This window comes from Typopeltis vanoorti, chromosome 5 (genome assembly GCF_054136105.1).
Source record: "Typopeltis vanoorti isolate ZY-2024b chromosome 5, IOZ_Tvanoo_1.0, whole genome shotgun sequence".
Taxonomy (NCBI): Eukaryota; Metazoa; Arthropoda; class Arachnida; order Uropygi; family Thelyphonidae; genus Typopeltis; species Typopeltis vanoorti.
In genome coordinates this window covers 39,411,460-39,426,552 of record NC_143553.1, presented here as the reverse complement: position 1 = coordinate 39,426,552, position 15,093 = coordinate 39,411,460, and the positions used below count along the sequence as shown (strand labels likewise).

General features: G+C 35.0%; 1 protein-coding gene across 2 annotated transcripts in view; it reads left to right on the top strand.

Moving 5' to 3' along the window:
* Positions 1-15,093, top strand: part of Golgin104 (coiled-coil domain-containing protein 186) — a 502,507-nt gene that overhangs the window by 163,913 nt on the left and 323,501 nt on the right. For both annotated transcript variants that reach the window (XM_090392368.1, XM_090392369.1), the window contains exon 8: positions 8,063-8,205. In XM_090392368.1, coding sequence (XP_090248494.1) covers positions 8,063-8,205 — 143 coding nt within the window. The remainder of the gene's footprint in view (positions 1-8,062; positions 8,206-15,093) is intronic.

Here is a 15,093-nt window from a genome sequence, read left to right as displayed (position 1 = left end):
CCATCACATTACTTATGTCAGAGTTTTTCCCTCTCTCAAACACACACACACAGACACAGGTGGCCTTAGTTTCTTCAGCCTTATCATTGCTAGCATGCATTCTGCCAATTTGATCAGCCAAAAGATCTTACGTTTTGTCACTTTCCTTTAGATATGAAGAAGTTTGCAGAAAAAACTAAGTCGTTGGCTTGGTTTTGGTACAAGCTCCTATCTTGTGGTCTGTCTTTGGACTTTTTGTAACTTTACATGAATTTTGTGAAAGGTTTGTAAATCTGTATATTATAGCCATGTCAGGACAGGCTGAGGGTTAGGCAATCCATAAATTAAAGATACCAAGAAATTATATATTTGGTTTAAGCCTTTATCCAAGTGTAAGCAAACAAAGTTTGCTCCTGAAGTATTTTCAGGACTGGGGCAACTCGTGGGAAAGGTGGTATTGACTTCACATCAAAATACTTAAGGTGCAAACTTTGCTTGCACTTGGATAAAGAACAAATTAAAGGATCTTTAATTTATAGTATAACCAAGTGGAAAAATTTTGAACAACTACCTATCTCTAATCCAGAGTATTTTAATAATAAGGTGTGACACCTTTTGGCACTCATATATGAAAATATGACTGCTGCATTACTTCAATCTTGGTATCACCTATGGGTCTGGTTCCCACTGATGAGACCTCAGTAAAGTATATTGTTCGATATTGTACAAAATTATACATGTCCTCAAGATGATGTGCTTTGCATTATGGGATACTAAGGCAAGCGATGAAAAGTTATTCCATCTTTACCAGGAGTTGCCCCAGTCCTAAAAATACTTCAGACACAAACTTTTTTTGTTACACTTGGATAAAGGATTAAACCAAGTTTATAATTTCTTGGTATCTTTAATTTATAGTATAACCAAGTCAAAAAACTTTCAACAACTACAGTTAGGTAGACTAAAAACCGTGTATGGTACTTTTTCATAGTCATCTTTTAATAAGCAGAATGGTGGTCTCCCATGATGTGACATAAATTGTCTACTACATGAAAACTCACAGATATCCATGTGTACATTCAAACACGCATCTAGACCAGCTTTCTTTCTGTTGCACAATTTTTGTGAACAATGCTGGGATAATATAGTGTCATTCCTTTTTCTCATTGTCTTCTTTTTATATCTCTACTTTATCAGTTGAGTGCAAATCTCATTCATAATTTTGCTTTTTAATTTGATAAACCTTATTCTATGGAAATAAGCAAAAGCTACAGGATATCTACTATTCTAAATTCCAATCTCCAAACCATTCTCCAGTCAGTTTTGAGAACTTTCTTAACTTGAATGCAAGCAAAACTCAATATTTTTCTTATTTCTTACAAAAAAAAAAAAAACTATTGGTTTTTTTTTTAGCCAAACTTCTCTACAAGTACAACATAAAAGTGACTTTCCTACCACTTGAAAAGAGATATCAAAATCTCTTCATCCTCTGAAACCTCCATATCACCCACTGAAAATACCAGGAGTTTACAATATTCACTGTTCCTGTGGTATCTGCTATGTAGGCCAGATGGGGAGATCGGGAGAAATCCGCATGAGCGAACATCAAATATTTATCCAGTTCTGACCTCGGACAGAGTGAAAGTGAACCACAGAACGTGACATCAAATAGCATTGTTTTCAGCTAACACGTATTAACGGTTGTATAGATCTGTTATTCGGTTTTTTAACGAACTATTTTGATGTTCATAATACCAACAAATGAACTTGTTTTTTTCGTAATTTCTTATAGTTTGTGCTTTAAACTGTTAGTTATCTTTACCCCTGAAGATGTTAGTCTGATGACTAACGAAACTTGTCGAGTTTGTTTTTTTAGTACTTGTTTAGTTTTAAAAAAACAGTCTTTTTTTAATAAAAATGTGGTCACAAAACCGAAATAATTCGATTGAAAAAACTATTGTGTCCTTAGTCTTACTTTGGACAGCACCCAAATCAATAGACATAGTTTGTTCTCATGTGTGGAGTAGTGTCCTGAGCTCTATAGATACATTTGGTTCAGTATAGAAGAGAGACATTTTATTGATTTGATAATTTTTTGTGAATCGTTCATCCTTTTATTGTTTTTATTTTTATCACATTCTCTGTTTGGGATTTCCATTTTCTGCAGATGTGTCCATTGCCAGTAATTATCAAAATTGACATCAGTACTTCTTACTCTTTTCTCATCATCATCATCAAATTCCTGCCATGTACCCTCAAGGGGGTGTACAGGATATGATGGTACTACATGAAAAAAATTACATCATTACTAACTTCCTATCTACAATTTTCCTCCAAATCAGTCTGTTACTTGTCAAGACTCCAACATTATCAGATCTTATATTTCTATCATCTAAGGCACTTTGTACTGTACCAATCCACCTATATCTTGGTCTACCTCTGGGTCGTTTTGCTGGCGACCTGGCAGAGAACACTTGTTTTGCTAATCTTTCTTCACCCATTCTGTTTAGGTAACCATACCACCTGAGATTAGCTCTGCTAACGCATTCCTGGATGCTGACAATGTCAAGTTCTTTCCTAATATCCTCGTTTTTAATATGATATTGCCATTGATGCCATCTGTTCACGCCTATAATCTTTCTGAGGACTCTCATATCTGCGGTCTCTAGTCTTTGGTCAAGTGTTTTACTTCTGACCCAGCTCTCAGATCCATAAGTTAAAACTGGTTTAAACACTGTCTTGTATATAGCAAATTTAGTGTTCCGACTAATTTCTCTCTTATTCCATATGAATTTATTCAATTGACTTCCTACTATACCAGCTTTGCTGATTCTGTTGTCTATTTCTATATTTAATTTACCATCTTCAGTAAAAATCGTGCCTAAGTAGCTGAAATGTTTCACTTGTTCCACAGGTTCTCCATTCACAGTTGACATTTTCAATGATTCTGCCTATTTTCATTGTCTTTGTCTTTTTATTGCTGACCTTCATACCATATCTATTACAAGAGCTATTCAATTTAGTCAGAGAATCTTGCAGACTTGTAGCGGATTTATTTAGAAGTATAACATCATCTGCATAAAGCAAAGAGCTGACATTAACATCTCCAATTTTGATAGCATGTTTAATACCACTTTCCATCATAATGTGATCCATATAGATAATGAATAACAGAGGGGATAAGGTACATCCTTGTCTCACACCAGATTTAACATTAAACCATCTTCCTTTACTGTCTTCAATTCTAACTGCTGACTTACAACTCAAATAAAGACTAAGTATTGCTTGATATAATGACCCATTGACACCATATAACTGCAGCGTATTGAATAGCTTCTCTCTTGGCACCTTGTTATATGCCTTTTCCAAATCGACAAAACTTAAATACAGATTTTTGTTATATTCCTATGCTTTCTCGACTATTTGTCGTAAAGTGAAGATCTGATCCTGACACCCTCTATTTGGCCTGAATCCAGCTTGTTCTTCACCAAGCTTTCCTTCCACAATTCTTCTCAACTGTTTCTCAAGTATACTTGCATAGATCTTGCCAGGAACACTCAGTAGGGAAATACCTCTGTAATTCTCACATTCAGTTTTATTTCCCTTTTTATATATGGGTACTATTAGTGCTCTACTCCAATCATCGGGAATTCGTCCCTCTGTCCAGGTCGTTCAGCCACTGTAAGACTCTTATACCACCATACTTCAGCATTTCTGGTCGAATATCATCTACTCCTGCTGCCTTTCCACATTTCAAGCCTTTGACGGCTTTTTCTACTTCAAGTATGGATATGTATTCCTGACTGCATGCATGGTCAGTCTTTTTTACCATTGTGCTGTCATCACTGCTTGTTTCATTTAGCAGTTTTTCAAAGTAATTACTCCATACCTCAAGGATATCTTTTTCTCCTGTTTTCCTGTCACCTTTATCATCTCTAACTCCTTTTACAGCACTCTTTCCTCCATTCCTAAGCTTCTTCAACAACCTCCAGAATATTTTGCCACCTTCTTGATATTTATTTTCTATATTCTTGCCAAAGTCCTCCCATGACTTTTGTTTAGCTAGGTTTACACAGTGTTTAGCATTCTTGCATTTGTCTCTATATTCTCTAAGAGCACAAGCTGACTTATTTGACAGGAACTTTTGATATGTTTTCTTCTTTTCCTTCACTGCCTCTTTAACTTCCTGTGCCTATCAGGGAGTTCTGATTTTTTTATCCTTGCAGACAACCTCACCACATGCCTCTCTGGCAGAATCAATCAATGTTTTCTTCAAAGTTTGCCACTGAATCTCCAAGGTTTGATTCCTGTTCTCAAACTCTTTCATTTTTTCTTCAATAATCTTTGTGTATTTTAGTCTACAGTTCACATCTGAGAGCTGCTCAACTTTTATTTGCTTTAAAACTTTCTTAAATGTTATTCTTTTCAATATGAAATTCAATTTTATCCAGCTCAAGACTAAATAGTGATCACTTCCAATTTCAAATCCTCTGTCTAATCTGGTGTCCTGCACCAGGGAGAAAACATCACTATCAACAATAACATAGTCAATGAGACTTTTCTTATTCCTAGCCTCTTCTCTCGATGTGAATTTGTGCACATTTTTATGTTGGAACATGGTGTTAGTAATAACCAGTCCATGTCCTGAGCAGAAATCCAACAGATATTTGCCATTATTATTAGCTTTGCTCTTTTCTCCAAATTTTCCCAAAATATTTTTGTATGTCTCACAATCATTTCCTACTCTGCTATTTAGATCCCCAACAAGGACCAACTTTTCCTTTTTCATTGTGTCAGTTGCTTTTTCTAAAGCCTCAAAAAATTCCTCCACTTCTACCTTAGTAGAACCTTCTGTGGGACCATAGGCACAAATAAGTCTCATTGTCCACTTCCCCATTCTCATATTTGGCCACATTACTCTACTTGAGACTGACTGCCATTCAAGAAGATTAGCCTCGTATTTTGTGTTGAATACTATGGCTACTCCTTCTTTTCCTTTATTGTCATTGCCTGAATATAACATTTTGTATTTATTGCTCAGAAAGATCTCACCAGTTTTGGTCTTTTTTGTTTCAGTCACCCCTATTATGTCGATCTGGTACTTATCTAATTCCTCAGCTAGCTCCATTTCTTTGCCATTCAGGCTTCTTACGTTGATCGTACCGATCTTTAACTCTGGTGATGTTGAGTTGGGGTTTGTTTTTAGATTTGTTCCAGTAGCTGACTTTTCGCTGTTCACCCTGGTTCCCTGGCGAAAACAACGGGGGCCTTGTTTAACTGGGCGACGCCCCAGCCGGGGCGTATCTGAATGGCGTATCTAAATCTGTTAAATATGCATTTACCACCAATTATATGATACCCCTAATTTACATTTCACCTTTAGAGGTGCTAAACTCACAGAACAAATATTTCTTCCTTCTCTCTGCTGCTTGCCTGTGGAGTAGCTTTCCTTCCTGTGTGTTTCCTATCTACATTTCTTCAAACTCATTGTTAGCATCTCTTTATACCACAAATTTCAAAACATTGGTTTACTAGTGGACTGTATACAAGTTATTAGGTTGAATAGTAATCCTTCACCTGAGGGATTACTATTCATATGCAGCATTACTGTAAAAAAAAAATTGTGTGGATGCGTGTAATTTTTATTATTTATTTTTAAAGAATCATTGAGTTATATAGGAGCACTGATTCATAAAGTTTTATCTGTGTAATTTAAAAAATAGAATATTCATATATTAATCACCTGCTATCACATATCTGTTTAGCTGTAATCATTATTAACATGTTGACACCAAACACTATTCACACTTGCTGACATTGCCCGTGGGAACGTTCTTTACTGTATATATACAGTATAAGTTTTAATAATGGCAAACCGTGAGCAGACATATAAATACCAAATTAATAACGGAAAAACTAACATAAAAAGATTATTTAATAGTATAATTTAATAGTATTTTATAATTCAGCTAATCTTTCCTAACTTTTTATTGACCTTTTTAGTTATCTTACACTAGCTACTTAGGTGGTGCTTTTTGGAATTGTCAGTGTTATTGTTTAATTTGAGCTTAAAATGTACTGAAGATGCCTGTGATACACAGGCGAAAATTATACTATTAAATAATCTTTTTATGTGAGTTTTTCCGTTATTAATTTTGTATTTATATATACAGTATGTTGCTCCTGCTTTGGGCAGTCACCTTTTTGCAAAGTATTTTCACAACCTATTTGTATTCCTACCATGCCTAGATGAATCATCTCATCAACATTATTAGTTCATTTGTATTAGCCCTTCCCTATTACTGAGCTACTAGTGTATGCTAGCTTCAACTTTTTTGTTAGAATTTTATTTGCAAATTTAGCATGTATGAACTGTCTTAACAATATCAAAAAGCTCAGGTCTCTCTCTCTCACACACACACGCACACAAAACCTTCATCTGCTTTGCATAAATCATTTGCTTTCTGCACCACTGCATTATAAACAGTCATTATTACGTATTTTATGAAAATTTGAAACTGGATGTTAGGACAAATATATTTAGCTAGATACTATAGTCACTACAGTATAACTGTTTTTCTTGTATGCATGTAGCATAGTGTTTGTGGGAGGGATGTGTTTTTCATTATGAAGGATTCTTCCAGTTGTCTCTAATTACACTAATTGTTTTTCTAAATGTAGTACATAGAAATTTATATACCTCAGTACTTTATTTAGTGATACAATAAAACTACTTGTTTTTCTTGCACCTGCAACATGAGGGCTGTTGTGGATTTTTTTTTCCCTTTGACACTAGGAACATTTTGATTCCAGTATTAGTAAAGAACAAACTTAGTAAGTAAAAACTTATCTGTTTCTGAATAAAAAAGAATCCTTCTGTGTATTATAAGAAGTAGGCTGTGTCCATTGACCTCCAATAAAATAATAGCACATATGAGATATCTGTTATTGATAAGACAGAAGAACTGCTGACAAAAAGAAAAAAAAGTAATGAATGTAGGATTCACAAAAAAGGGTGGAAATTCCAGTGATGATTGGAAATTATTAACTATGTATTAGTTAATAACAGTGGCGCACTCAGGATTTAATCTTGGAGGGGACTGAGTACTCAAGATTTAGTCTTGGGGGGGGGGGGGGGGGCAAGTTGAGTAGACGATTTGAGAATACACATTACGCATTGCATACGACCTATGACTGAGCATCTGCAGTGATCGCCAATACATGATACTGTGATCTCTGGCCGGATCGGCAAACAAAGTATCGCCCCGAGCACTACTTAGTTCGCCTTGCATTCACAACGGCCGTGATTCCCGAGAGCCAGAGGATATTCCCACCTTATGTGACCGCTAATTCATAGGTAGTATAGAAATAGAAGACACAACATGACACAACACAAATAAAAAAAAAAGAATTTTAATTAGGAAAAGATTTTTGTAAAATTTTCTAGTCTTTTTTCCTTTTTCTTTTCGGGGATGCCAGGGCCCCTTGGCCCCCTCCCTGGGTACACCAATGTGCATTACTATAAGAAAAGTGCATACTAATCATCAGTGACTAAAAGAAAAATTCTTAATGTCAAGGGCAGAAAACTACAAGGAACTGGTTGAGGATGTTGTCTCTGTATCACAAACTTGTCTGTAATATGTCCTTAAAAATACACTTGTTGCCATTCCCGTTTCTTCCCTGACCACTGCGGCATGGTTAGTGATGAGCACGGTGAATATTTCCATCAGGAAATTGCAATGATGGAGAAATGATACCAGGGAAAGTGGTCCACTTCCATTCTGGCTAACTACTTTTGAATGCTTGCTAGAGATGATCCTGAACAACTATATAAGCAACAGGCAAAGCGACATCAGATCTAGAAGTGGACATTTACAGGTATATATGTGATAAGTGTGTATTACTGTATTATATAAAAAAGCTATTGTGGATCTCTCACAAACTGTATCCAGTTTTGCATTTTCATTGTTATATTTATGTTCAGCACCTCAAAATCTATAAGAAATGACTAAATTAATCTGGGGGCATAACTTTTGTAAAATTTTGTTGTCCAGTTTTATGTACAAAACTGAGTCGTTACTTTCAGATTCATGGTCTTGAAAAAGAGAGACTTGAATATGAACAGACTGTGAGTAGGCTGAAAGATGCACAGAATTCTCTGAAACAAGATGTTGTTGACCTCACTGCTAGATTGGCTGAAATGGAAAATTTAAGGATCCAGTTGGAACGGTAATGTTAAGCTTTTTGTCCTCTATTTACTCAAGTGTTGCATATTACAAGGATTTCATATATATTGAATTTCTGGATATTTTCCTTCAATAAAGATTTCATCTTTATTGAAGGAAAATATCCAGAACTCCTGCAAGGTTCTATGCAATCCAGCCACATTTACTACTGCAATAACTTTGCAAATATATTATTTTGTTTCATTAAGGATTCTTGATATTAGTGAAAATGTAATCAGATTCATTGTTGTATATCTACATTGAGATAAGATCATTTAAGAAGTAAGAGAGTAATGAGACGTCGAGGAATGAGTGGAAAGAAGGCAAACTGCTACTTATATGACTCTCTCTCTCTCTCTCTCTGTCATAGAGACATTTAGTTTGTTACTACTGTGCAGTTAGCATTAGATATTATAAGCATTTGTATTCGGTGTAAGCTTTATAAAATATTCTGTACAAATAGATTGTCTTACTATCATTTATCCAGGAATCCCGAATGTCATAAAAAAATATAGAGAAATTTACATGAATAACAATGGTCAAGAACTATTAGACTTCTGTACTTTCAGTAATTTTAAAATAATCAATACTTTTTTTTTTTTCAAAAAAAGAATATAAATAAATATGCTTGGAATGGCAGAAGAACAAGATCTATAATTGATTATATCATTACTAATCAGAAACTAGCGCTATGTGTGAGAGATGTACTTCTTTACAGAGGAAGTGAAATTTTTTTCAGATCATTATTTAGTAGTCCGAAATAGAAATACTAACAAAATGGAGAAAGGAAGTAAATAAGGAAAAAAAAAAAAAAACAAGAAATAGAACAAGTATATGAAGTATATCTATTACAAGAAAAAAGCATTAGAATGCCATATCAATCATGATTAACAGATTGCCTAAAAGAAGCCGAAATCAGTGAAGATATAGAAGAAGAATGGAAAACTTTAATAAAGATAATCCGTCAAGCAGCCCCTGAAGTACTTGGAAAGAAAATAAAATATTAAAAAGAAATCATTAAAAATCTGGAACACAGGTATAGAAAATGTAATAAAAGAAAAACAAATGGCATACATATTATTCCTTCAAAAACATGCAAAGGAAACAGAAGAAATATACAAAAACAAAAGAAATGTAGCTAAAACCATAGCAGAAAGCTCAACAAGATTCTTGGGACAGCTTTATTAATAAAATAGAAGAAGAAGAAGACATGCATCGAAGATAAGACATAGCATACAAAATATTAAGGATATTAAACAACGAAGAAAGAGATACAGTGCAAATCAACATAAGACAAGAGAAACAATGGATAGAACATTATTAGAATTTATGGTATGACCCAAATTTAATAACAGAAAATAAAAATGAAGAAATTAGCACTGATATAAAACCAATAAAATTGGAAGAACTAAAAGAAGCAATAAAGGTATCAAAAAATAAAAAATCAACCAGATTAGATGCCATAAATATCGCAGCATATTTACATCAGATTATTCTTAAAATTAATAAATAACTGTTGGAGGAAATGTGAGGTTCCATCAGATTGGTTAAAAGCTAAGGTTATGTCTATATTTAAGAAAGGAGACAGATGATTTTAAAAAGTTTAAATACAGGTTATAAAATTTACAGTAAAATCCTGAATAAAAGACTTAGAAATATTCTAAGTCTTTTATTCAGAAAGTGGAAGATCATGTATAGGCAATATTTATGTGCTAAAACAAATTATTAAAAAAAAAAAAAAAAAACATGAGAATTTAATTTAGAGACTCATATGAGTCCGCATGGTTAGTCTAGTGGCTGTGCACTTCACAACCATATGCCTGGGGAAGGAATGTCCTAGGTTCGATTCCCGTTGGTGGTGTGAGTAGCTGAAGGATCTTCCTCGGCCATAACCAAGTTAGCCGGTCTTGGGCATGGACAGTAGAGTTTTTTCCCTCAGTTTATCCTGGGGGTTTTTCATCCCACAAAGCAGGCAAACTGGCCTTGAGAACTCAACACTACAGACATAGGATATACCGGAGGCATAGAGCTTGACCACCTTATCCTGTGAACGGTTTGAGGTCCGATGATTAATAAACCCTTGACACCACAAGGTAATAGATGGTAAAAGGAAGATGAGATGAGACGATGAGACACATATGGACTTCTATAAAGTCCTTATGAGTCTCATCATCTCATTATAAGAAAGCTTTTGATAAAATATACAGAGAAAAACTATGGAATATAATGGAAAAAAAAGGATATCCATTACATTTGGTACAAGCTATGCAAAGTTTATATAAAGATACAAAACTACAGTTTGTTAATAAATTAACAGAAGAGATAGAAATGAATCATGTCAGATAGGAATATAGCTTATCTCCAGTTCTCTGCAACATATCTTTTCCTTCATGCTTAGGAGAGCCTGTGTAGCTCAGTGGATGCGGCGTTTGCACATCGCGACGCTTGGCCGCATGAAGGAAGACTTGATTTCAAGTCTAGTTGGTAACTAGAGGAAATTTTTCTAAGCCTTTTTTCGACCGGTTCCCGAGTTAGTTGATCTCTGGCACGAGCAAGCGGGGTTTTCGTCCCGTAAACTCAAGAAAATCGACCGTAGAACCCACATTATTTCAAACATTAAATACGAGCGTTAGGATTACGGACCACGAGATGGCGGCACTTGTTGAGCCATCTCTCTTCACTGCATGCTGCTTAATCAGAGATAGCCTTGGGCCAGCTATCTCTGATTGGGTACTGGTGGAGATTGAACTGCCCACTCAGTCTCCAAAAGTTAGATAGGACTAAAAACGGCCTTGCCTACTCCCTATATACGGGAATAAAAAAGGCGTTAGCTGATTTTTTTTTTTTTTTTTTAACTAAAATAGACGCATACTAGCGAGACATGGAGTGACCAATTACATGCAAACAATTTTCATGTGATCAATCTATCTAGCCACACCTTAAATAATGGTCAATTTGCATTACTCAATAAAGGCCTAAATTTCGCAGTAGCACTTACAGCTGTTAATAAACTTGATTTTATATACCACATAGAAAGAGGCATTAAATCTCTTCCAAATAAGATAGCTGATAAAATTCGTTTAGAAACCAATGTTTTGACTAAAAAGAAAACCCATATGTATCAGTCTTACAAAAAGAGAACTAGCAGCAATCAAGTCATTAAAAGCTGATCAAGATATAATTATAACAAAATCGGACAAAGGTAATGCCACGGTCATCCTTGACAGATCAATTTACATTCATCAGATGAATCAACTAGTCTCCGATAAGCACCTATCCACTTGTGAACTATAATCCCACTAACAGAATAAAGGAAAAAACTGTGAAATGACTTAAGTCTGTCACTTCATGGCCATCGGACAGTGTTAAAAAACTAATACTCCATTACTCCCATTCTCTCAGAATATATCGTGTTCTCAAGGTACACAAACAATCACTTAGCCAAGAAATTATCATCAATACTCAAGGAGTTGGTAGGTCATTCCCCTCCTATATAAAGAATACACAACACTTCATAAACAAAATTAAAAACATAACACTTGGCAAAAATGATTTATTAATCAATTTTGATGTTTCTGCTCGTTTCAGAAATGTCCCAATCAGTGACACAATTCTTCTCCTATAGAACAAATTTCCACCTGACATTCCGCTTTCTTTGTCCATGCACTATGTTCCAGTTACTTCATGTGGCAAAATAATTTTTAACCTACAAAAAGAAGGTACGACCATGGAACTCACCACTTCCCTCCCAATTGCTAACTTTTATGTTTAAGCTTTTGAGCAACTTGCTCTAGATTCCTTTATTTTAAAACCTACAGTTTGGTTTAGATACGTTGATGATGTTTTCATTACCTGGCCACACGGCTACCAAATGTTAAACACATTCCTTAGCCACCTGAACAAATAACATGAGTGTATACAATTGAAATTGAAAATCAGAACTCACTTCCTTTCCTGGATACACTGATCACACGTCTTCCCTCAGGCAGTCTATCCTTCACTGTTTACCATAAGCCTACACATACCAACCAATATATACATGCTAAATCGTATCACCACCCTTCACAAAATCTTGGAGTCATTAACACCCTCAAAAAACAGAGCTATAACAATTTGCTCTAACGAACAAACTCTTAAATAAGAATTAAAAATTATTAGCAATACATTTATAAATAATGGCTATAGCAAAAACACTATTAATAATGTTCTTCATAAGACTTCAAAAAAATAATATAGATTACAGTAAAATCATAGCTATTCCATACATTAAAGGGTTATCAGAAAAAATTAATACAATTCTACATCATTATAATCTTAATGCCACTTTTAAACCACCTTTAAAATTAAAAAACATATTCAACTCCTCTAAGGATCTTCTCTCCCCATTGGCACATCCTAGAGTTTATTGCATCTATTGCAACTAACTTACCTTATATTGGGGAAACTGAACGTACAATCCCTATCCATAAAAAAAGAGCATGAGTTGCACATTAAATTTAACAATTTTGGAGAAGCAGGCATCTCAGATCATGCTCTTAACACGAAATTGATTGGAAAAGTACTTGTTCTTTATATTATACAAAAACCTGGTATGAATAGAAATTTAAAGAAGCATGTGAAATTTAGATTAACCACCCTAATCTTAACAATAATGGGGGCATAAAAATCCCAAAATTTTGGATGGCACACATTCAACCCACTTAGTTTTCCAGCAAACCCTGACTTTAGGACTCCAAACAATTTTCAGCTTTTACTGGCCAATATCCATACCGGTTTGTTGTAATTTATATGTATATTTATATAAGTAATTTTTTTGGTGTGAACATGTTGCTTTCCAGCTTAATATAATTTTATAACCTAATAATAATAATAGGGGTGCTTCAGGGTCAAAGCTGTATAACTGAGAGGAGACCTCCACATAGCCTTTAAAGGAATGTGGAGAACTGACCAGGGCTTTTGACCTAATGTCCAATCCTCACCTTCTCGTGGCGCACCGTGTTGGGTATCTACCTGGATACTGAATGAGCGAAGATGGGCTGGCAATTTGGGATTTAGCCGACCAAATTGTATTCTTATTGGTTAAACCAAAATACAAAATGATGGTACAACATGACAAAATTTCATGCTGGCTGGGGTGTCGCCAGGTTAAACAAAGCCTCCGTTGTTTTTGCCAGAGAACCAGGGCAAACAGCGAAAAGCAGCTACTGGAACAAATCTGAAAACACACCCCAACTCAACATTACCAGAGTTAAAGATCAGTACTATCAACATAAGAAGCCTGAATGGCAAAGAAATGGAGCTAGTGGAGGAATTAGATAAGTACCAGATCGACATAATAGGGGTGACTGAAACAAAAAAGAGAAAAACTGGTGAGATCTTTCTGAGCAATAAATACAAAATGTTATATTCAGGCAATGACAATCAAGGAAAAAAAGGAGTAGCCATAGTATTCAACACAAAATAAGAGGCTCATCTTCTTGAATGGCAGGCAATGTCAAGTAGAGTGATTTGGGCAAATATCAGAATGGGGAACTGGACAATGAGACTTATTTGTGCCCATGGTCCCATAGAAGGTTCTACTAAGGTGTGGAGGAATTTTTTTAGGCTCTAGAGAAGGCTACTGACACAATGAAAAAGGAAAAGTTGGTCTATGTTGGGGATCTAAATAGCAGAGTAGGAAGTGATTGTCAGACATTCAAAAATGTTTTGGGAAAATTTGGAGAAAAGAGCAAAGCTAAAATATAATGGCAAATACCTCTTGGATTTCTGCTCAGGACGTGGACTGGTTATTACTAACACCATGTTCCAACATAAAAATGTGCACAAATACACATGGAGAGAAGAGGCAAAGAATAAGAAAAGTCTCATAGACTATGTTATTGTTAATAGTGATGTTTTCTTCCTGGTGCAGGACACCAGAGTGTACAGAGGATTTGAAATTGGAAGTGATCACTATTTAGTCTTTAGCAGGATAAAATTGAATTTCATATTGAATAGAATAACATTTAAGAAAGTTTTAAAGCAAATAAAAGTTGAGCAGTTCTCAGATGTGAACTGTAGACTAAAATACACAAAGATTATTGAAGAAAAACTGAAAGAGTTTAAGAACAGGAACCAAACCTTGGAGATTCAGTGGCAAGCCTTGAAGAAAACCCTAATTGATTCAGCTGGAGAGGCATGTGGTGAAGTGGTCTGCAAGGATAGAAAAATTAGAACTCCATGGTGGACACAGGAAGTTAAAGAGGCAGTGAAGGAAAAGAAGAAAGCATATCAAATCAAAAGTTTCTAGCAAATAAGTCAGCTTGTGCTCTTAGAGAATACAGAGACAAATGTAAGAAAGCTAAACAATGTGTAAAACTAGCTAAACAAAAGTCATGGGAGGACTTTGGAAAGAACATAGAGAATAAATATCAAGAAGGTGGCAAAATATTCTGGAGGTTGTTGAAGAAGCTTAGGAATGGAGGAAAGAGTGTTTAAAAGGAGTTAGAGATGATAAAGGTGATATGAAAACAGGAGAAAAAGATATCCTTGAAGTATGGAGTAATTACTTTGAAAATTTGCAATATAAAACAAGCAGTGATGACAGCACAGTGATAAAAAAACACTGACCAGGCATGCATTCAGGAATACATATCCATACTTGAAGTAGAAAAAGCCATCAAAGGCTTGAAATGTGGAAAGGCAGCAGGAGTAGATGATATTTGACCAGAAATGCTGAAGTATGGTGATATAAAAATCTTACAGTGGCTGCACTGCATAGTTCAGAATGCCTGGACATAAGGACGAATTCCCGATGATTGGAGTAGAGCTCTCATAGTACCCATATATAAAAAGGGAAATAAAACTGAATGTGAGAATTACTGAGTTATATCCCTATTGAGTGTTCCTGGTA